Source organism: Piliocolobus tephrosceles, chromosome 20 (genome assembly GCF_002776525.5).
Source record: "Piliocolobus tephrosceles isolate RC106 chromosome 20, ASM277652v3, whole genome shotgun sequence".
NCBI classification, from domain to species: domain Eukaryota; kingdom Metazoa; phylum Chordata; class Mammalia; order Primates; family Cercopithecidae; genus Piliocolobus; species Piliocolobus tephrosceles.
The window spans coordinates 16939662-16963851 of NC_045453.1; the positions used below are offsets into that span (position 1 = coordinate 16939662).

The window sequence follows — 24190 nt, forward strand, 5'->3', positions numbered from 1 at the left end:
TCCACTCATATCCAATAGACAAATGTCCCCTGCTCCATCTCTGTTGACTAGCATCTCCCCTCAGCTGGCTTATCTGCAGTGATGGGAAGTTCACTCTTTCACGGTGGGAGCAGTGTGGTTCTGTAAGAGAGCATAGGCTCTGGGTTTCAGTCCTAGCTCTGTCCTTCCCTCACTGTGATACCTTGAACCAATCATTCCATCTCCCCAAGGCTCAATTTTCCTCATCTGCAAAATGGGTGGACGAATACCTACATCAGGGAGACACTGTGAAGAATGGAAAATAACAGTGCATTTACCATCTGCTCACACCATGCTGGGAATTGTTCTAAGTTCTGTGTTCATATTTTCAATCTGAAGAGGCAGGTAACATGGTATTCATCACCCCCAGAAAAGTAAGAAAGTTCTAGATGTTAAGGGACAGAGCCAAGATTTGAACCAGCAACCATGTGCTGAACCATACAGCTGTTCTGCCACCACATACAGGAGGTGAAGGGCTTGGCACAGGGCCTGACCTATGGCCACCTGACTCCATTGAGTGTACCAGCAAGAGAAGCTGAGAGAGAGGGAGTGGGAACTTTGGCCTCCATAGACATAGTCAGACTTTTGCACAAAGCAAGAACCTAAGAGCTATTTTAGTTTCAGCATACATGCAAGTTTCATGTTTTACAGTTTAGGTATTATTTGTATTTTTAGTTTCTTATATGGGGGAGAGCATCTTTGTATCACTTTTTCAGGCGTGGCACCTCCAAAGGTCATCATCTGGGCCTGCATCTCTTCCAGAACAGCCGGGTCTTCTGTGGGTCCATCAGATTATGAAACTTCCCTTCTTGCCCGAATCCCAAATCTGACCCCCATGGTTCCTAGGTCCCCTCCCTTACACTGCCCTGGAAGAGTCCTGCAGAGACCTCAAGGCAGTGGACCAGCAATGCTCTTAAGTTCACGCATGGTACAAAACACCTTAAATGCATTCCAGGCATGGCAGGAGACCCATCAGACTTCCTAGAGCTGCCTGTGGTCAAGACTGGAAGAGGAGGCATCAGCCTGACTGTGTCCTACCCCTGAGCCAATGGGGGGTGCTGTCTTCGACCAACCCTACCTGGCTCTGAGTCTCCAATCCTGGGGCTCCGGAAGCCGCCTCCTTTGCAAACCCATCCAAAGTGAGTTTAATACAGGCACCCCCGCCCCCAACTCATCCAACACACACAAACACACACACACAGTGTCTGCAGACCGGCCAACTGGGCTGGCTACCCACCTGCTTTCCCTTTGTGGATTTTTATTAAAGGCTACAGATTAAAACAATTCTCTCCTCATTCCCACTCCCACCTCCCCTCCTGTGGTTCCTCCAAGTCCATCCTTCCTGGAATCCCAGCATCATTCCAGAGTTTTGAAAACTTTTTTTTCTCCAGATGGAGTCTTGCTCTGTCACCCAGGCTGGAGTGCAGTGGCTTGATCTCGGCTCACTGCAACCTCCGCCTCCTGGGTTCAAGTGCTTCTCCTGCCTCAGTCTCCCAACTAGCTGGGTTTACAGGCATGTGCCACCACACTTGGCTAATTTTTATATTTTCTTTTTTAGCAGAGATGGGGTTTTGCCATGTTGGCCAGGCTGGTCTCAAACTCCTGACCTCAAGTGATCCACCTGCCTCAGCCTCCTCTAACATGCTGGGATTACAGGTGTGAGCCACCGTGCCCAGCCTAAAACCTCTTTTTCACTATAATCTATCTCATTTGAGCCTCACAACTGCATAGCCTATGAAGAAGATCACAGGGCAGGGATTGCAGTCTCCTCAGCAGAAGAGGAAATTGAGGCACAGAAAGAGGGAGTTAGGGAGCACACGGCCCATCAGTGATAGGGCTGGGTTGGGTGGGGGAGCCAGGCTCCTGAGGACAGGGTGTGCCTGAACTCAAGCCTACTGTTGGTCGAGGGACCCTCTTCTCCAACCCCCTCGCTGGGAACCACCAACTTTGAGAGCAACTTCATGGGCAGTGCTTATTCCTAAAAAGTCAAGAGAACTGCTTTCCTGCCACCAACTTGCTGTGTGCATGACCTTGGGCAAGTCCCTCTGCTCTAAGCCTCTGTGGAGTGTGGAGATCACATCAGGGTCCCCCACTGATTGAGATATTCTGACTAAACAACTAGTACCTGAATCACCTCCACCCCTTTGGGGTCCCTGGGATCCTCTATCAAAATGCAAGAGGGCTTGTAGCAGAGCTAACAGCACCGTAGTGTGATAACAACGCTCGTCTCCCATTTCTCCACTGCTTTCTACAGCCTCAACATCGAATGCAATCCCCACTGCCAGAACGTAGGCACTGTTATTATCCCCATTTTATAGATAAGAAAACAGGGGCTCAGAGAAGTGAAGAAAGTGGCCGGGCTAGCATTGGAGCCTGGGGGGACTCCACCTCAAAGGGCGGGCTCTTGATTCTATTGTCAGCTACTCATAGAAGTTTCTGGAAGTTTGCTTCAGAAACTCCACTGTAGAAGCTCTGTGGCCTTTGAGCCCCCATTCAAACTGAAGCCCTTCAGCTGCCCCTCAGGTATCGTGAGAACGAGGACACAGATGGCCAGGACCCCCATCTCCCAGCCTCTTTCCACCCACCCTCGAGCCAGCCCCTCATCCTGGACCCACAAGCACGTTGCGGCCCAGCCAGAGCCCGTGAGCAGATGCAGATTTATTATTGCACAGACTGCAGCATCCTGAACCCCAACCCCAAACACCAGCGCCCAAACTAGGCCTGGGAGCTTTGGCAGGCACAGGCTTGTCTCCAGCACCAGCCAACAAAAACCAGGACAAGAATCTCTGAGACGGAGCCTGGAGCCCGTCAGCACTGAGCAGTGGCCCTGCCCCATTCCCCTCATGCTCCAGGAGTCTTGAGAAGCTCAGACGCAGATACAGAGCTGTGGGCCACGGCCAGCTGAGGATGGAAGAATCTGCAGGTTCTCCTCCATGAAAATGCAGTCCCAGATTCCAGCCAAGTCACAAGGTCCCAGCAGGGCTTGAAACAGCAAGTGTGAAGCTAAGGGAGAAGGTTCCCAAGCACTGAGGGGGAAATGGGGAAGCTGACCCCATCAGAAGCAAACTCCTAGGTCCCAGAGCTGCCTGGGGAGGCCCTGCCACAAAGCCAAAGCCCCCAAGGTCCACAGAAATGAAGGGAGGACAGCAGCAGTTCCCTCTGGCTCAGCTTGGAGGCCACATCCTTCCCCAGGCTTGGAGGGGCCTGGAAGTTCTTTCCCTCCGTCCTCTTGGAGGCAAGAAACCATGGCCTTTGGCCCTCACCCCATCCCCAGGAAACCCAAGGGCCCAGGGACCTAGTGTGGTACAAAACATCTTTAAGTGAGGTACATCCAAGTAGCCGTCTTCTGCCAAGTAAGCCAAACGGGCTTATAACTGCACCCAGGCTGCACCCAGCTGAGGCCCCAGACTTGCTCTTCTCCTGCCGGGAAATGCTTCTTGACAAGCAGCGTGTCTTCAACACCTGCCTGAGTGTCTGCCCCAGGGACATCTCCCTGGGCTTCCATGGGCTTCTGTGCTCCCCTGAGCTTTCAGTGGGCCCTGATGGGGGAGGAGACAAGCCATTTCACAGGGCATCACAGAAGATTTCTCTCACCCGTCCCAGGCCTCCTGCAGGTGACCCTCTAGCATCCCCAGCACACGGGAAACCCCAAATGCAATCCCAGTCTCAGACACACTCCAAAGCAGGCCGTCATCACTGCACCTTAACCCCTCTTCCCACCCCCGCCCCGTGGCCACCTGGCCAGCGGCTTCCCAGCCAGAGGCTCCATGGGGTCTCCCCTCGTCTATTGGTCAAGAAGGGAAGCTAACTGGACTGGTGGGAGGAGACAGAGCACTGTGTTCTGGGATATTCAAACTGACCTCGTCCATTTCCTCTACTGTCACCCAGAACATCTACAGGCAAGGGAGACGGTGCGGGGTGCAGACTGCACAAGGACAGGCCTCTGCACTGGTCTGAGGGGGGTCTCAGCACCCACCCCACCCAGCTTCCCTGGGAGGCCTCAGCTCACAGCCAAAAGATTAAATCAAAGTGGGGCAGGGTGGAAGGAATGGGGATGGGATTGAATATTAACGTCCTGGTTAGGTGACATTTCCCAAAACACACAAAAGCCCAGGGAGGGGACAACCTAGGGAAAGGCAAAGGAGTGGAGGAAGGCAGGGGACAGGAGCAGATCAGGAAGCTCAAGAGATCAGGGTGCTTCTCTCCGGGCTCTCCTTGCCCCTGGGCAGAGAGCTCCTGAAGGAGCCCAGGACGTTCCATTCCTCTTGGCACCACCACCGCCACCCAGCACAGGCACCACGGGAGGCCTCCTGAAACTCCTGTGGGGTGAATGTGAACTGGACCGCGGGGCTCCGGGTCCAGAGTCCAGTCCTCTTTGGCCACCCTGCCTGGCACTGCAAAAAGACGGTCCTCACGTCCTCAGCAGGAACTTCTGGCTCTGCAAAGAGACAGCAAAAGGGTCAGGTGAGGGAGGGAGGGTAGTGGCTGGGATGCCAAGCCAGGTGCAGGGCTCAAGCCTCAGGGTTCATCTTCTCTGGGGCAAGATCCCACCTCTGCACCCCCCAGACAGCCTTGTCCCTTGGTTCCCTGATATTGTCCCTGATATTCAGCAGGTCACAAACAGGTCCCCGAGGCCTCTCCTGGCCCTGGCTGCCCGCCTCTGTTTATTTGCACACGCTGTTCCCTTTGCTGGTGCACTTATCTCTTCCCTCTTCATCCCCCACTGTCATCCGGTTCACTCCTTTTCACCCTTCAGGTCATTAAAGGAATCAGTGCCTGCAGGAAACATTCCCCGCGCCCCTGTGAAACATGGACCCTACAGAGCTCAAGCGTTCACCCCCCCGGCAGCACCTACCAGGCTGGTATTGTCATTGACTGTTTACATGGTGACAGCACAGACTCTCCTGGAGCTGATGAAGAACCTCTAGCCCAAACTAAGCTAGGATCAAAAAGGGGGGCCTGGGGAAAAGGCAGAAACCCTGTTATCATCGCCAAGCATGGGATTGAGGCTGTGAAGGCTGGTTCCAGCAGGGGGAAGATTTTGTCTTGTAGATGCTTCATCTTGAGAGCAGTGAGGGCCACTCTCCTTCAGCCCAGCCCAGCCCACTCCACTTCATGGGAACTTACCCCAGCCTCCAGCTCCATCATGGGGAGAAAACTGAGAGGGAACCAATGGGCAGAGGAACGGGAGGAGGCTGGGGGACCAAGGGATTAAAGACTGAAGTGGGAAAGCGAGAAAGGGAGCACGGAGATGAGTGTCCCACCGTCCCAGGTGAGCTCAGTCTAGACCTGTTGTGTTTAATGTTTGAACTGCAAGACTTTTCTGTAATGAGCTCTAAGTTCAGGGTTACTTTCATTGTGTTCACCACGTTCTTAGAGCAGCAGTGAGGCCCTGCGGTATACCCAGCTCCACCACAGCAGTACATGTTGGCCAAATGAATGAGTGAATGAAGCCCTCAGTGCTCAGCTGACAGAGAGCAGGTGCTCTGCAAACACTGAGCTAATGAAGTAAGAGAGAGAGAGAGAGAGAGAGAGAGAGTGTGTGTGTGTGTGTGTGTGTGTGTGTGTGTGTGTTGGTATCAAATCACACTCTAGGTCCTGGCTTCTGCAGGTGGGTGGGCCTCAATCAGTCACAGGACTGTCATCCAAGTACCCGGTAGGTCCCTCCTCCCACCACCCTGGCTCAGAACTCCCCAGGGGCTCCTACCCCCAACCCCTCCTCCAGCCAGCTGGCTGCACCTGGTAGGCGAGGGTCAGGTCAGGAGGTGAACGAAGAGGATGGCCAGGCCGATGTTCAGCAGGATCACCATGCAGATGAGGATGGTGTTGGGGACCTGGGAGCGGTAGAGAGAGGCTGCCTGAGTCCCCATGGCCTCTGAGACACCCCCCACCCAGGTCACAGCAAGGCTGGACAGAGCAAGAACTTCTGGATGGACCTTCCTAACAGCATTGCCGTCTTTGTTCACTGTTGTATCCTGTCACCTGGATGGCAGACCGTCACAGCTGAAAGGCCTCTTAGAAATAACCAAATCCCTCAGGGCCCAGGGAAGGAAAAGATCATGCTCCAAGTCATAGAGTGTGTGAATCAGGCCTGGAACCCAGGCATCCTGCCTTCTTTACTGCTAATTCCCCTTGGGACACATTCTTCTGTCCCTCAGAGCCCAGCTTCAGTGTTTGTTGCTGCGGTTCCTAGCTCCCTGCCTCCCATACGTCAGGAGGGATATAACCCAAGTCCTGTTGGGCCTTTCTTCCACCTCCAGGAAGCCCTCACTGCTACACCTTACAGCAGATGCTTCCGGTGCCCAGCCCAAACCCTGGGCAAAGGGACCCACCCTCCAGCTGCTCAGGCTCCCAGCTGCCCCCTGCTCATGAGAACTGCCTCTGCCAATGGGGTACCAGGTACAAAGGCAGGAGGACTCCATGGGGCCATTTATGCTCCAAAGTCCTCTGTGGACCAGGCCAAGGCTATACTCCCCTAATCCCCAGCCCTGCTGCATTTTCCCCTGCTCTATCCTGCTTCGGTCTCTCGCACCCCAGCAACCCCCAAATTCCCTGTCCATGAGTCCTGCCTCAAGCCCTGCTACCTCTAGGGAACCCGACCTTAGGCACACCTTCTCTGACAGCCTCACCTCTTCCACCTCCACCTCCGCCTCTGCCGCCAGCGCTGCCTCCTTCCGTGCCTTCTTCTTGGCCCCGGCCTTGGTCAGCCCTCGGGCCTCAGTCTTACGGGCCTTGGCCCTGGGCTCGGCTTTGGGGTTGATGGGCTTGGGCTCCAGCTTGGCGGGGGTCTCGCGTGCAGGCTCGGGGCCTCGGAGCGTGGGGGCCTGCAGTGGGGCGGTGGCCGGCGACGAGGGCGTGGACTCGGACCCGGAGACCTCGGGCTCGGGCTGGTCCTCGAAGGGCGGAGGCTCGGGCGGCACGGTGCGCACAGCATAGCTGTGGTAGCCCTGGTAAAGCGCCACCTCCGGCTCCCGCGACTGCGCAGGCGGCGCCTGCAGAGCCTCGATGGCCATACGCTCGGTGGCTGGACGCCCGGGGCTGCGGCGGCCCGCGGCCTCGGAAGGAGTGACTGGCCGGCTGCCCTCGCCGCTGGGCTCGCCGTTCCAGGCGCCCGGACTCAGCAGGCCGTCCTTGGATGCCCCGGGCCGGGGCCGCTTGGGCTGCGGGGGCGTCCCGGCAGGTGACGGGGGGCCACCCTCCGGTCGAGGGGTCTCACGCTCGTGCAGCTGAGGACTCTCGCGGGGCGGCTCTGGGAGGCCCGCTGCGCTGGCGCCCCGGTCGGGGGGCTCCAGCAGGCTCTCCGAGTTCTCCAGGATCTCCTGCAGCAGCCGGCGCTTCTGATATTCTGGACCTGCCAGGGGCACACAGGGAGGCTAGGTTCAAACCTGGCACCACTGTTGGGCGATCCTGGGCCAGCCACTTCACCTCTGGAGCCTCATTCATGGGCTCAGTAGGCACTTACATAGCACTGAGCAAGTGCCACACTGTTCTAAGCACTTTCCAAATATTAACTCATCGAATCCTTGTAGTAACCCTATGAAGTTGATGCTACTGTGAACCTCAAAGGGAGGCTCTGAGAAGTTACATCACTTGCCCAAAGTCACACAGCTGTCAAAGGGCAGAGCCAGAACTAGTACCCAGCAGTCTGGTTCCAGAGGCGATGCTCTTTACTGTGGCACGAGTCTCTTTCCATTCCCTTATCTGAAACATGGGCCTGATCATACCTATTTTATAAATACGAATGGAAGGATTGAGAAAATGTATGTCAAAGGCGGAGCTCAGGGTCCGGCACCGGCATAGACCAGCAGGGGGAGCGCTGTGACCAGAAGTGAGGGATCCTCCCAGGCACAGGTTTTCGCTCCTAGGTTTTCCATCTGGCCTCCTTTGGCCTCCTTTCTGCAGCCAGGATCACGTTTAGAAAACGCACATCTGATCATGTCATTAACTTAAATTTTAAAATGTTTAATTAACATTAAAACATGGCGGGGCATGGTGGCTCACGCCTGTAATCCCAGCACTTTGGGAGGCTGAGGAGGGATCACAAGGTCAGGAGATCCAGACCATCCTGGCCAACATGGTGAAAACCCTGTCTCTCTAAAAATACAAAAATTAGCTGGGCATGATGGCCTGTGCCTGTAGTCCCAGCTACTCAGGAGGCTGAGGCAGGAGAATTGCTTGAACCAGGGAGTCGGCAGTTACAGCGAGTGAGCCGAGATCACACCACTGCACCCCATCCTAGCGACAGGGTGAGACTCCATCTCAAACAAACAAACAAACAAAAAAACCTTCATTGCAGAGAATGCCCACCTCTGTCCCTTAGGGGCTCCCACCACTCTATCCATGTGCCAGATCTCTACCAAGGCCAGGAGGTCCTCCTTACTCTGCAGCCTCGATTCTCGGGACCCACAGCCTACTTTGTGATCTGGCTTCCTGGCATGCCGCTCTGTCCGAGTTTCTGTACCTCTGCACCTCCCCCACTCATTCCACCCAGCACTATCTGGTGCAGCAGCTCTCAGAGCGCGGTCTCAGACTAGCAGCAGCCGCATCGCCTGATCCTTAGAAATGCACATTCATTCACGGGCTCCACCTCAGACCTACTGAATCAGAAACTCTGAGGGTGGGCCCAGAAATCTGTGTCAAATTTGAGACCCACTGACTGATAGACTCTTGTTCAGCCTGCAAGATTCAGCTCAAATGGCCTCTCCTGAGGGCAGCCTTCTCTAACACTTCCTCTTGCCTGCTTCCTGTGAGCTCCCTCTGCTCCCATTCTAACCACACAGTGCTCATCCTGCTGTGGGAAATGGAACCGTAATCATGAGACAACAGCCACAGTCACTGAGAGCTTACTGAGGACTGGGAATGTACCTTACATGCATGTAATCCATCCACAAAAAAGCAGGTACAGTTCTTACTCCCATTTTACAGATCAGGAAACTGAGGTTTACTGAGGTTTACAGAGGTTAAACACCTCACTCAAAGTCTCACAGCTGGGAAGCAGCGGAATCAGGGTTTGAACGAATGCAGAGTCTGCTTATTGTACCCCTAGCTCTGTTGTTTTTGTGACTCTCTGCTCCCCTAGATTTTGGACCCCACTTATATAACCCCAGAGCCCGGCACAGTGCCTGACACATGGACGGTGCTCAATGCTCGACTGAAACTGTCGGGCAAGTGCAAGAAGCCATTTTTCCTTCTCATCCACCAGTGACTTCTCCCCTCTAAGCTTCACCAGCTCCAACTGTTTTCCCTGCTCAGATCAGAGAAAAGACCACTTGGAGTGCCTCTGCTGCCCTCCCCACGAGCTCAGCATGAAGGCAGAGATGTGTCTCCCCACCTACCCCTGCATCATCCCATCCCACATTTGCACCATGCCCCAGTTTCTGAGAGTCACGGGCATCCAGGAAACCACTTGGGCATCTCAGATTCCAGTAAGCAAAGAAAAGCACCCACCCTAGGGATAGCCCTACCCTGCCCATCATTCCCTGGCTGGCCCTACCTGGCTGGTAGAAGTCCGGAGCCAGCTCCCTGGCCAAAGTGCGAGCAATGTTGGACTCCTGGTTGGCAGCCAGGGCGGCCTGTTCCGCTGCCTCAGCTTTGGCCTTGGCGTGGCTTGTCCTATGGAGACAAAGTGGCAGAAGACTCAGGATCCTTCCAGAGAACCAGCCTTCTGCCCCTTCTCCCCAACCCACAAAGAGACATGCTAAACAGAGCGTTCTTTCACTCAGGCAGTCAATGAATATTTATTGAGCCTCATGGCCCAGACTGCTATGCATTCTCCAGATCATTTCTTTTTCTTTCTGAGCACACAGATAGACTACCTTTCCCAGTCTCCCTTGCGGTTAGGTGTGGTCAAGTGACTGAGTTCTGGCCAGTGCATTATGGGAAGACATCATGTATGCTATTTCCAGGCTTGGCCCATAAAAACCTCTGTGACTTCTCTTTTTTCCCCAGCATTGCTGGTTGAATGCAGAGCAGGCTGAGTCCCCGGAATAGGGGACTCAACCTCTGTGTCACAGTTCCCTTTGGCAGTGTGGTGAAACCTATGGAATCCTTCTCAGAATAATGTTTTCAAATGCATAAAATACATAGGATTACAAAAGGATGCAGTTACTTGACATACTGTTTCCAAAATATTTAAAACAACACATTTGTAAAATAATAATCTATATCTTTATAATCACATTAAACAAAATATCAGGTCTGTTAACTACTGTAATTTGAAAGTATAGATTAGCATAAAGGATATTTCAAGGATATCTAATTGTAACATGTAATATGACATGAAAATATGTGAGATTTCTATTGGTAACAAGGTCACAGCTGCTACTACTACTATTATGGTTTATTGCCTATTTCCACAATTGAAGAGAAGGCTACATTTCAGTTGGAGTTAATAAAAATATAGATGTAGCTTTTCCCATTGTAGTGGGTACTTCTGGTGCCCTATGCAGATCCCTTCACTGGGCAAATGTGCCCACTCCCGGCTGATGTGAGTGTTGGCTGCTAATGGCTCCTGACTACCCCAGAGAATTGTAGCCCATAGAAGCCACCTTGTTCCAGAAGTTAAAATGCTGCCCTGCCTACCCCTAAACCCAGGCAGCCCATACCAATGACTGGTACTGGTCAGCCTCCTCTTGCCTCAAGAGGAAAGAACTTCAGCTGCAGCAAGTACAATCCATGCTCCAGAGCTCCCCGTGGACTGGCTGAAGCAGGTCTCCAGCTGAGACCACATCTTTGCTCAGCTCCTTCCCTATGCCATCCTGTGTGTCATTCTCCTCTCTCCTGAAAGCCTCCCTCAATAAATCACTTACACAAGAATCCCCACTTCAGGCTCCACTTCTGGGGAATCTAACCCTCACCATCCAAGTTCATGGATACCTGAAATCTATCCACAGACCCTCCCATGGACTCCAAGTTAAGAAATCTGAGCCCGGCCGGGCGCGGTGGCTCAAGCCTGTAATCCCAGCACTTTGGGAGGCCGAGACGGGCGGATCACGAGGTCAGGAGATCGAGACCATCCTGGCTAATACGGTGAAACCCCGTCTCTACTAAAAACTACAAAAAACTAGCCGGGCGTGGCGGCGGGCGCCTGTAGTCCCAGCTACTTGGGAGGCTGAGGCAGGAGAATGGCGTAAACCCGGAAGGCGGAGCTTGCAGTGAGCCGAGATCCAGCCACTGCACTCCAGCCTGGGCGACAGAGCGAGACTCCGTCTCAAAAAAAAAAAATAAAAAAAAAGAAAGAAAGAAATCTGAGCCCATAAAATGATTGCATGGAGCAAAGCCCCTTCCCGCAGCCCCACAGTTGCAGTGACAGGAGCAAATCTTAAACATTCATTGTGTTAAGTGCCTGAGATTTGGGGGATGTCTGTTTCAGCTGTCAGCCTAGCTTAACTCACAGGAGAACCCACTACAGTAATAACAGTCCAGTTTCTGAATGGGCCAGGCATGGTTCTAAAGGAGTTATGAAGATTACCTCATATGCTCATTCTAATGGCTTAGGAAGCTGGTGCTGTTATTACTATCCCTATTTTACAGTAAAGAAAATTGAAGCGCAAACAGGTTCTGCCCAAGGTCACAGAGTCCTGAAGTGCAGGAGCCGGGATTTTGAACCCAGGCAACGTAACTCTAGGGCAGTGGTGTCCAATCTTTTGGCTTCTGTGGGCCACATTGGAAGAAGAAGAATTGTCATGGACCACACAGAAAATACACTAACGATAGCTGATAAGCTCAAAAAAAAAAAAAAACAAATCACACACACAAAAAATCCCATACCATTTTAAGAGAGTTTACGAATTCGTGTTAGGCAGCACTGAAAGCCGTCCTGGGCTGCGTGCAGCCCACGGGTTAGACAAGCCTGCTCTATACCAGCAGCTGAGCATGTGCCAGAGCCTCTGCCAGGAGCTAAGCATGGCCAGGAACTGAGGACAGAGACTCTGAGGACCAGAAAGGCCACTGTCAGATGAGGGAGCTGGCTAGTAAACAGACACAAAAACTATTTAATAAAATGCAATGAAATAAAAAGTACCTAATTATAATTGTGAAATATGCCACGAAGGAGGAATAGAGAATACAATGAAAATGCAGGACAGAAAGACTTAATGTTGATGGTGGTGGAGGTGGGCTGGTCAGGAAAGGATTCCTTGAGGAAGTTGACATTTGAGTTGAGACTTGAAGAAACACATACATTAGGCCCATAAGAGGTGGGTGGGTCAATGAACCGGGTAGACAGAAGGCCACGTGCAAGGACGCTGAGACTGAGGAAGAGCTTGGTGCCTTCAATGAGTTTCAAAGCCAAGTCAGAGTGTCCACTCTCTACAGATGAGTTAATTCCTTGGGGAGTTGATGTGTGTGTGTCTTTAACTCAGTCTCCAGCAGAGAACTGGGTGCACAGTAAGGAGGATGAATTCCCTTAAGCTTCTACTATGCACCAGGTCTTTTACCCTTTACAAACCTCAAAACTGTGAGTAGTGAGGTAGTGTTTACCCGTCCCTACTTCACAGGTGGGGAAACAGGTTCAGAAAGGTGTCTTGCTCAAGGAAACAAAATAGAGTTAACATTTACAAAGCACTTAATACATGCCAAGGGCTTTACAGAAATTAACGTATTTAACCCCCCAATAACTCTACAGGGTAGATGTTATTCCCATCATCCCTCTCTACAGAGGAGACATCCAAGGCACAGGAGGGTTCTAAAGAACCCAGGCCAGCACAGTGGCTCGTGCCTGTAATCCCAGCACTTTGGGAGGCTGAGGCAGGAAGATCACTTGAGCTCAGGAGTTCAAGACCAGCCTAAGCAACATAGCAAGACCCTGTCTCTACTAAAAATTAAAAAAAAAAAAAAAAAAAAAAAAAACATAGCCAGGTGTGGTGGCACACGCCTGTAGTCCCAGCTACTCAGGAGGCCGAGGTGTGAGGGAGTGCTTGAACCTAGGGGATCGAGGCCACAGTGAGCTATTATCGCACCATTGCACTCCAGCCTGGGCAACTGAGCAAGACCGCGTCTCAAAAAGAAAAAAAGAATCCACCCAAACTTACACAGCTAGTAAGTACCAGAGTAAGGATTCAAAGCAAAGCATTCTGGGATCTAGAGTCTGCATCCTAACCACAGGTTCAATTTCCACTCAATAGCAAGTAGCAGAGTAAGATTCCAAACCTGGAGCTATCTGATTTGCAAGCCCCTGCCTCTCCACTATGCCATATTGCCACAGTAATGTTAACTGAATGAATGAATACACGGCTGAAGGCACACATGCAGGCGTGCACATATGTAGGGGCAAGGAGGCAGCCTAGGGAAGAGTTAAGAGCACATAGTTTTGGAATTAGAAGCCCTGAATTCCAATTTGGGCTCTGCCAAGGCCAGGTACAGAATAAGCTGACCAAGGCACTCACCTCAGGGGCAAAATTTACGGGGTTGCCAAAAAACTCAGTGATCAAGAGGAATCACATTTTAATGCAATATTTTAAAGGTCAAAATTAATGCAAAAATAAATCCTTGATGAACAACCTATGAAGAAAATTTTAAATAAAGCCTGGATTGGACCCTGCACTTGGATCCCTCACTTACTTACTCACCTCACCCCACTGGGACTCTAGGACCTCGGGTGCATGCATAGCTTTACCTCTCTGTGCCTCAGTTTCTTCATCTGTAAAGTGGAGATAGTAATTCTCCCCTCCTGAACTTGCTGTGAAAACTAAGTGACAGAGAACACGTGAAAGTGTTTAGCCTTGAGGATGATGATGACGACAATGATGATGGGGTGTTGGTGGCGGTGGTGAAAGAGGAGGAGGAGAATGACATTTGTACATCAAAACTGAGTGTGCTGCACGCATATCCCCAGGCTTATTTTTGCCTACATGTGAGTATGTGTGAGACAAAGTTCTAAACTTTTTAGAGCCACTTCTCTGGGAATCTGAAACTCCAGGAGGGAGGAGGAAGGAAAGGGCTGGATAAGCCTTCAAACTGAGAAAATGCCCCTTTTTTTGGTCATGTGAGTGGAAGGATGCCTTTGGAAGCTGTGCCGAGGACTCCTCAGGCAGGAAAAGTAGCCTCTCCCCACAGCCCTGCAAGATCCTGGGCCCCCAACTGTGTACAGCCAGAACGGGGCGGCCACACAGCCCAGGGCAATGAGGGCTGCTGTGCTGGAAGGAAGCTCTATCCATCTCCAACCGCCTGGCCCGCTGCATCCTATCAGCGCTTCTCCCCCGTCCCATGCTCCCAGTCTCTGATCCCAGCCTTCAGGCCAGGAATCCTGCTGTTCTTCAGCACCCTCCCTTCCCACCTCCTTCCACATCCACAGCCCATCAGTCACCAATGCCGGTCTCTCCGGCTCCCTTTTTAACTCTTAAACCCTCTGCCACTCCTCCTGCACCCCCTCCCGTGTGTCTCCCCTGCCTGCCAGCTCCCTCCTACAGCTGCTCCTGCACACAGCGGCTCAGCGAGCCTGCTTAACCACACACCCGTGGCCTCACCCCTTGCTTCAAATCTTTGCAAGTCTTCCTACTGTGCTCACAATAAAACCCTAGCTACTGAGTATGGCCTTCAAGGCTCTCCAGACCCTTGCCCGAGGCAGTCTGGATGGGGTATACCAGCAGCTCACGGGGTGAAGGGCAGGCAGAATCACTGTGGCTGGGAGGCTATTGCTTCTAGGCCAGGGCCTCTCGTAATGCAGTCCGTGACCCCCACTCAATATCCTCATCACCCGGAAGCTCAGAAATACAAATTTGCAGGCTCTGCCCAGACCGACTCATCGGAATTTGAAGGGAACGAGCCTAGGAATCTGTGTTTTGTGCTCCAGATCCTGGCTAAAGTTTGAGAAGCACATGTTCTGCAGAGAGAAAAGCTAGCTCCATCTTGAAGTTGTTCCCAGCCTTCTCCACCCGCTATAGGAGGCCTGGATGTTTTCCTTTCAGCACCAAGGTTCCTCCCTGAATCAAGGCCCTGCTGGGGAAATGCAGGAAGCATTTCCTGACCACTCACCATCTCTGGATCCGTGCCTCTGGGTGAGGGTCTGGAGGATGGCTCTGACCCTGCTTAGGGGAAGGGAGCAGTCACTGGGGCTGGGGGAGGAACAGGGAGACTCTCCTTGATTTCATTCGGATTAACTTCCGTCAGCAGGGTTAAAAATAAGGCTGGTGTTTCCGGGGTAGGAGCAGGGCTATCATCCAATAGAGCCACTTCTAGAAGCTCCCGCCCCACCCTGGCCTCCTTTCCCCATCTCTCCTCCCGGGCCCCTAACTGCCTGGTTGTTTCCCAATTGTCTCCACCAGGCATTGGTGGCCTCATGGGGCCAAAGGGGGACACTCACCAGACTTGCCCCGACTCTAGGCCTTTGCTTAGGCTGTTCCCCCACCTAGAAGTCTCTCTCCCTCCTGCCACAATCCTGGTCTTAAAGAGTCAGTTTAAGACCCACCTCTATGTATTGGTTAATTCATTTAGTACAACTTTATGGAGTGCCTACTATGTGCTAGGCACTTTTCTGGGCACTGAAGACATAGAGGCAAACTGAACATCCAAAAATCCCTTGTATCGTCAGGCACAGTGGCTCACGCCTGTAATCCCAACACTTTGGGAGGCTGAGGCAGGAGGATCACTTGAGGCCAGGAGTTTCAGACCAGCCTGGGCAACACAGCAAGACCCCAATTCTATCTTAAACAAAAATAGGAAAAAAGGAAGAAAGGAAACAAAAATCCCTTGCAGAGGTTACATTCCAGGGCATGCATGGGTCAGCAGATGACAGTGGTAGGTTAAACCCAGCCTGCTGCCAGCTTTTGTACCACCCATGAACTAAGAACGGTTTTTATATATTTGAATGGTTAGAAAAAAAAAAAACAAAAGTAAGGGCCAGGCATGGTGGCTCATGCATGTAATCCCAGCACTACGGGAGGCTGAGGCAGGTGGATCACTTGAGGCCAGGAGATCAAGACCAGCCTGGCCAACATGGTGAAATGCTGTCTCTACAAAAAAATACAAAAATCAGCTGGGTACGGTGGTGCGCACCTGTAGTCCCAGCTACTTAGAAGGCTGAGGCAGAGAATCACTTGAATCTGGGAGGCAGAGGTTGCAATGAGCCAAGATTGCACCACTGTACTCCAACTCCAGCCTCGGTGACAGAGTGAGACTCTGGCTCAAAAAAAAAAAAAGAAAGTAATATTTTGTGACACATGAAAATTACATGAAATCCAGATATCCATGTCCCTATAAACAAAATTTTGTTGAAACACAGCTATGCTCATTCATATTGTCTATAGTTAAGTAGTTGCCATAGAGACCATATGACCTACAAACACCAAAATATTTACCATCTAGTCCTTTACAAAAGTCTGCCAACCCCTGTACTCTATGTATTCACTCAATGAATGTCTCCTCTACTATTATGATGAATAATATTAATCTTGGTTATTTGTTAAGCACTCTGTGACCAGGCTTAATGCCATGGCCTCCTGTGTAAACACATATGGCCTCACAGAGCTGGAGGCATGTTCTCAAAGTCACACACTACAAAGTGAACCTGCCCAGGCACCAAGCTGCTGCCTTCCTGGTACCACCTCTGAGGCAGGTCCGTCAGCTGCTAGGACCAAGGATAGGAATGAATAGGACCCAGCAGATGCCTGGGGAGTTTGCGGCCTAATGCAGCCCTGCCAGGTCAATCAGGCAACATTTCTGAAAGTCCATGGATGAGCAGAGGCTCAGAACAAAGTCTATAAACCACATGGTGGAGTGGCAAAGAGCGGGTAACTCCGGCCAGGTTGCCTGGGTGCAGACCCTGGCTCTGCTCATCACCTCGAGCCCAGTCTCCTCATCTGCAAAATGAGACTAATAAGGGCATGTGTCTCCAAGGAATGGTGAAGGAGTAAATTAGTTACAGTCATGTGGCTCAGAACACAGAAAGTGCTACCTAAGGGCTTGTTACATAAAATGAGAAGTGCAGTTTTAGCCTGGGCAACACAGTGAGACCCCGTCTCTACAAAAAAATAAAATAAAAACATTAGCCAGGCATAGTGGCTAATGGTCCCCACTACTTGGAAGCCTGAGGTGGGAGGATCGCTTGAGCCTGGGAGGTCAAGGCTGCAGTGAGCTATGATTATGCCACTGCACTCCAGCCTGGGTGACAAAGCAAGACCCTATCTCAGAAAAGAAAAGAAAAGGCACAGTGTTTTGAAGGGGACTGAAACAAAAATCCTGAATGTCCTAAATGCCACTGAATTGTTCACTTTAGTATAATAATAATAATAATAATAATAATAATAATAATAATAAAACCCCTGCAGCCCAGGAATCCCATGGTAGGTTTGGATGATGGGGGCAGATAATCTGGGTCCCTGGCTCAGGCCACTGCCAGCCTCTCTGGAGGCTGCTGAAGTGGTTACAGGGAAAGTGCTGCCCCAGCATCTTCCTGAGGTGGGGATGCTTCCGATGTCACTGCCCTACCCTCTCCCAAAATAGCCCCTCATCCCCAGCTCTGGCTGGTCATGGCCATTTCCCCCAGAACAACCATGATCAGGCTAATCTAGAGGAAGGACCACAGCTGGGTGTCCAGCCACTGGCCCAGAGAGCTCCCTAGGAGAAAGCCCCCTCCGTCCCCAAGGATGCAGGTGTAGTCAGGGAACGCTGACCCATGGGACCTTCCCCTCTCCACCCAGGACTCCATTCATTCTCATTCGGCAAATATGTGCTGAGCCCCTGCTATCTGGAGCCCAGAAATGGGTGCTAGAGACATGGACAGTGGTCAATGAGGCAGGCAGTGCTCTACTGGGAAGCCCCTCACAAGAGGGGTTAAGGGCACAAACCCAAGTCCAATTCATAGCACCATCATCTAGATATCTGACCTTTCCTCTCTGACCTCAGTTTCTTCAACTCAGAAATGGGGACAAGAATACTAATCTCACAAAATTACCGGGAGTCTGAAATGAGACAGCACAAACGTGCTTAGCATAAACTGAGCACATAACAAATATTAGCTATCATTATTGTTTTTGTTACTATTATAACAATGCTTACCAGCATTCACTTCCAAAATTCTATTATTTGCCAACAAATGGATGTGTCATCTAAACATCATTTCAGGGTTCACCCACGTTGTAGCATGCATTCCTTTTTATTGCCAACTAATATTCCATTGTGTGGATAAACCGTATTTTGTTTACCTGTTCAATAGTTGATGGACATTAGGGTTGTTTCCACTTTTTGGTTATTTTGAATAATGCTGCTATGGAAATCTATGTATAGGTTTTTTGGTGGACATGTTTTCATTCCTCTTGAGTATATACCTAGGAGCAGAATTGCTGGGTCCTGTGGTAACTCTATGTTTAAACTTTTGAGGATCTGCCGAACTGGTCTTGAGATGGCTGTACCATATTATGTTCCACTGGTAACACATGAGAGTTCCAGTTTCTCCACATCCTCCCTAATACTTGATATCATCCTTCTTCTTCTTCTTCTTCTTTTTTTTTTTTTTGGAAACAGAGCCTTGCTCTGTTGCCCAGGCTGGAAGTGCAGTGGCACAATCTCAGCTCACTGCAACCTCCGCCTCCTGGGTTCAAGTGATTCTCCTGCCTCAGCCTCCCGAGTAGCTGGGATTACAGGCACACACCACCACGCCAGGTTGATTTTTTGTATTTTTAGTAGAGACAGGGTTTCATCAGGTTAGCCAGGATGGTCTCATCTCCTGACCTCGTGATCCACCCGCCTTGGCTTCCCAAAGTGCTGGGATTACAGGCGTGAGCCACCGCGCCCGGCCCATCCTTCATTTTGATTGTTGCCATGCTAGAGGTTTGGGAAGTGCCATCTCGTGGTTTTGATTTGCATTTTCCTGATGGCTAATGAGGTTGAGCATCTATGTGCTTCATAGCTGCTTGTATGTCTTCTTAGGATAAATGTCTATTCAGATTCTTTGCCAGATTTTAATTGGATTTTTTCATTTTTATTATTGAGTTGTAAAATTTCTTTGTATATTCTTATGCAAGTCACTTACCATATATATGATTTGCAAATATTTTTCCCATTCTCTGGGCTCTTTTCACTTTTTTCCTTTGAAGTACAAAAGTTATTTTATTTTAATGAAGTCCAATTTAGCTATCTTTTGTGACTTGTGCTTTGGGTGTCATAGCTAAGAAGGTTTTGCCTAACCCAAGGTCATAACAATTTACTCTTATATTTTCATCTAAGAATTTTATGGTTTTCGTTCTTACACTTAGTTCTATGAACACTGTTTCTAATAAGAAAAAATGGGAAATAACCTAAGGGCTCATCCCCCCCTATGAGGTAGATACTACCACCACTTTACAGAAGAGGAAACTGAGGCACAGGGAGGTTAGGTCATTTGCTCATTCTTGTTATAATCAAAGTAACAATGAAGGCAGACATGGCCCCTTCTCTTGAAAGATGTAGAGTCTGCTAAGAGAGATAAGACCAAGTAAAAAGTCTTGAGTACAGAACAAGACTATGGGGCAGGAGAAAGCCCATGGGGTGGGTGACATGTTCATAATTTGTATTTTATTATTTCTATATTGTAAATATAATATATACTGTATATACTATAAAAATAAAATGGCTTCCTAAAAGAACATTTTGGAAAATGAGCATTTTTTAAAATAAAAAATTGCTATTAACATTTTCATCTTTTTCTTTTTAAAATTTTTTTTTTTTTTTTTTTTTTTTTGAGGCGGAGTCTTGCTCTGTCGCCCGGAATGGAGTGCAGTGGCCGGATCTCAGCTCACTGCAAGCTCCGCCTCCCGGGTTTACTCCATTCTCCTGCCTCAGCCTCCCAAGTAGCTGAGACTACAGGCGCCCGCCACCTCGCCCAACTAGTTTTTTTGTATTTTTAGTAGAGATGGGGTTTCACCGTGTTAGCCAGGATGGTCTCGATCTCCTGACCTCGTGATCCGCCCGTCTCGGCCTCCCAAAGTGCTGGGATTACGGGCTTGAGCCACCGCGCCTGGCCTAAAATTTTTTTTAAAGAGACAGAGTCTTGCTCTTTTGCTCAGGCTTGGGTGGAGTGGTGCAATCACAGCTCACTGCAACCTTGAACTCCTGGGCTCAAGCCATCCTCCCACCTCAGCCTCCCAAGTAGCTCAGATTACAGGGGCACGTCACTGTACCCGGTTAACATGGTACATTCCAAGTTGGTCAGGAACACAGCTGCATGACTGTGGGTGACTTACTGAAATTCTCTGTGCTTTGATTTTTCCATCTGTAAAATGAGGTTATGAAGAGCCCCTATCTCACAGGTTTGTGGGGATTAGAGAGATAACTGACTGGCAGAAAGCACTGGGAACAGGGCCTGGCACACAGCAAGCTCGATGCAGATTTGTTCTAGTTGAGGTGAGGAGTAAGAGTGGTGTTGGGGATTCTGAGGTTGGGGGGCTGTGATAGCCCTCAGGCCCTATGTAGAACCTCTCCATCTTGGAAGCTCCACTGAAATCCCCCAGCCTCCAGCTGGAGTGAAGCCTCCTCCAGTGAGGGAGTGGGTGTGTGGGCAAAGTAATAAAGAGCTGCTGCTTACCACCCAGGCGTGGCAGCTCACGCCTGTAATCCCAGCACTTTGAGAGGCAGAGGCAGGTGGATCACTTGAGGTCCGGAGTTTGAGACCAGCCCAGCCAACATGGTGAAACCTCGTCTCTACTAAAAATACAAAAATTAGCTGGGCGCAATAGTGCGCATCTGTAATCCCAGCTACTCGAGAAGCTGAGACAGGAGAATTGCTTGAATCCAGGAGGCAGAGGTTGCAGTGAGCCGAGATTGCACCACTGGGTGACAGAGCCAGGCTGGGTGACAAAGCCAGGCTGTCTCAGAAAAAAAAAGAGGTGCTGCTTACTGAGAGCTAACTATGCACCAGACACTCAGCCAAAGGTATCGGCTGAATAATGGCCCCAAAGATATTTGGTCCTACTGTCTGGAACCTGCGGATGTTACCTTCTATGGCAAACAGGGCTTTGCGGTGTGATTAAATTAAGGAACTTGAGATTGAGAGATCATCCTGGATTACACAGGAAGGCCCTAAATGTAGCTGCAGGTGTCCTTACAAGAGGGAGATTTAATAACAGAAGAGGAGAAGGTGATGTGATGATGGGAGCAGAGATGGGAGTGATGTGTTTTGAAGACAGTCAGGAACGCAGGGGGCCACTCGGGGTTGAAAAGGCAAGCGCAGAGATCCTCCCCTTCAAGCCTCCAGAAGGAAATCTGACTTTAGACTTCCAACCTCCAGAACTGTCAAAGAATAGATCTGTATTGTTTTAAGCCACCGAGTTTGTAGTAATTTGTTACTGCAGCAACAAAAGAAAACAAAACAACCTGTGTGATCTCATGTCCTCAAAATGATGCACTTCACAGCGGAAGAAACGCAGGCTCAGAAAATCATTTGCCCATGGCTCATAGCTAGTAAGTCCAGAGCTGGCTCAAGCCCAGACCCAGGTCTCCCTGGCACCAAAGCCTTTGCTGACCCCTGCATCTTCTGCATCGCTTCAGCTCATGCCCACTTTCCACAGGGCTCAGCAGCTGTGGTTGCCTCAGCCCAGCCTCGTCCCCCAGGGATATCAAGGAGGCCCCTGAGTTTTACATTCCTGATATTCCTGCTGCCTGTCTGAGAGGGCCTGGGGCTGGGTTACCAGCATGTTCCCCACATCCTTCACATCTGCAAGAAAGTCTGGTTCTCTGGGGCCTGGCATCGCCTGTGCAGGACGGAGGTCTGACTGCACTTTGGCAACCAATGAAATGACAAGGAGGGAACTTCACGCCTTGCTCCTCCCCCACCAACCAACAGAGTATTGGACCCTGCAGTTCAACCTGGATCTAGCTGCCAGCAAAGAGGCTTTCACTGCATGAGTTGACAGAGCGCTTCAAAACCACAGGGGGAAACTTGCTTTTCAAAAAATCTATGCCTGATTTTAAAATTTTACAAACTACAAAAACCATCATGTTAAAGCAACAATGCGCTGAAGTTACTTCGCTAACACAATAGCTATTTTAGCTTTTGAGACTTCCTTGTCTGTTCAGGTGCGAACTTATTATTTTTTCCTTTTTTTGGGGGGCCCCTCCATTTATAACACAATGTACACACCTATTTTTTATCAGGGCTGTGAACACAATAAAGATTCCATTTTTGAGGCGTGGTGGTTAATGGCATGGAATCTGAAGTCACGCTGTGTGGGTGTGAATCTCTGATTTACTAGCTTTCACCTAGACAAGTCACTTAGTCCCTCTGTGCATTGGTTTTCTCTTCTTAAAAGTAAGAGATGCCAGGCAGATTTCTCAGATGGCTCCTGTATTCCCATCCTAGTGTAATCCCTTCCCCCTGAGTGTGGGCTGGACCTAGAGACATGCATCTAAAGAACAGAATATGCAAAAGTCATGGGAGGGTCACTTCCATGATTCGTTTAGACTGTGGCTTCTCTCTTGCCACCAGAGTCTCTTGCTGGCTTTGCTGAAGCAAGCTGCCATATTGGAGAGGAATTGAGCCCCTCGGTCTAATAGGCTGCAAGAAACTGGATCCTACCAATAACCACGTGTTTGAGAAATGGATCTTTCCCTGGTGGAGCTTTCAGATGAGACCACAGCCCTGGCCAATACCTGGACTGCAGCCTGAGAGAGACCCTGAGCCAGAGAACTCAGCCACCATGCCCTGATACCTGACCTGCAGAACTGTAAGACAACAAATGTGTATTGTTTTAAGCTGCTCTGTGTGGGGATAATTTGTTATGCAGTGATGGGTAACTAACACAGTGGGGATAATAATAGTGCCTACATCATAGGGTAATGAAAATTAAACGAGTTAATGGCCACGAAGGGCTAAGAACAGTGCCTTGCACTCTTCTTAAGCACTATAGAAGTGTTAGCTGTTCCTGCCATACTTTTATAATTTACTCACTGAAGTAATTTTCCATGTTTCCATATACTGACTTTTATCATTTAATTGTTCAACCATTTTTTTTTCTTTAAAAATCTATCATCTACATATTTTTGTGCTAGTGATTCCCCTTCTGGGAATGTGACCAACAGATATACTCGAGTTGTACAAAATGACACATGTACAAGTCCCAAATGACTTCTGGAAACTTTTGTCCCCATAACCATTACTCACTTCTTTATCTGGTGAACTCCTACTCATCCTTCAGGACCCTTCCCCAGGAAAGCTTCCCCTAACTGCCAGCTGTCTGCTCTTACCATCTGTTGCACTTAGCTGCCAGGTGACTTTGCCTTTCTCTGATTAGTCCGTGAGCTCCACGGTATTTATTGTAACACTGTAACAGCAAAAGACTGGAAACAAAGCCAAGTCCAGCAGTACTAAATTAAGGCATAGACATTTGAAGGAGTATTATGTAGCCAATCCTAGGAATAAGATTGATTTCTATGTATGACAAAGAGTGAATTCCAAGATATGTTAAGTCAGGTAGCAAGGTGTAAAAGAATTTCTATTGTATGTAACATTTGTGTAAACAGACAACCTGTTTGCTCTTCTATATAGAGAATATTTATGGAAAGATAGGTAAGAAACTTATAATACAGGTTGCCCCACTGGGAATGAGGTTGAAGGGAGGAAGACAGACAGACAGACAGACACACACACACATACACACACACACACACAGACATTTGGGCTGGTTATTTTCCTTTTGCCCCATCTCCTCCCCTTGCCCCACCCCCATCCATTCCCCACCTAGCTGTATGCCCAGGGAGATCGTCTCTACAGCCTGCATCACCAGCACCTTTGCTCACTGGTTTCCAGTGTGCCCAGTCAATTGGCAGCCCCAGTAAGAGGCTGGAGAGGGCTGGGTGTCTATTCCACTTCTCCTTCTTCCTGCCTGGCTCCCTCCTCCACAGCTGCAGCTCTCACTGCCCCCCCCACCCCCCTCCACACCTGCAGCTCTCACCCACACCCACCGCCCCTCTCCACAGCTGCAGCTCTCACTGCCCCCCACCACTCCCCTCCACAGCTGCAGCTCTCACTGCCCCTCTCACCACACCCCCTCCACAGCTGCAGCTCTCACCCACACCCACCGCCCCTCTCCACAGCTGCAGCTCTCACTGCCCCCCACCACTCCCCTCCACAGCTGCAGCTCTCACTGCCCCTCTCACCACACCCCCTCCACAGCTGCAGCTCTCACCCACACCCACCGCCCCTCTCCACAGCTGCAGCTCTCACTGCCCCCCACCACTCCCCTCCACAGCTGCAGCTCTCACT

General features: G+C 50.2%; 1 protein-coding gene across 1 annotated transcript in view; it reads right to left on the reverse strand.

Moving 5' to 3' along the window:
* Window positions 1-617: 617 nt before the first annotated feature.
* Window positions 618-24190, reverse strand: part of JPH2 (junctophilin 2) — a 78865-nt gene continuing 55292 nt past the window's right edge. The window contains exons 3-6 of the mRNA XM_023227996.2: window positions 9512-9630; window positions 6648-7369; window positions 5758-5852; window positions 618-4456 (exon numbers count right to left, since the gene is read on the reverse strand). Of these exons, the coding sequence (XP_023083764.1) occupies window positions 5772-5852; window positions 6648-7369; window positions 9512-9630 (922 nt within the window). The 3' untranslated portion in view covers window positions 618-4456; window positions 5758-5771. The remainder of the gene's footprint in view (window positions 4457-5757; window positions 5853-6647; window positions 7370-9511; window positions 9631-24190) is intronic.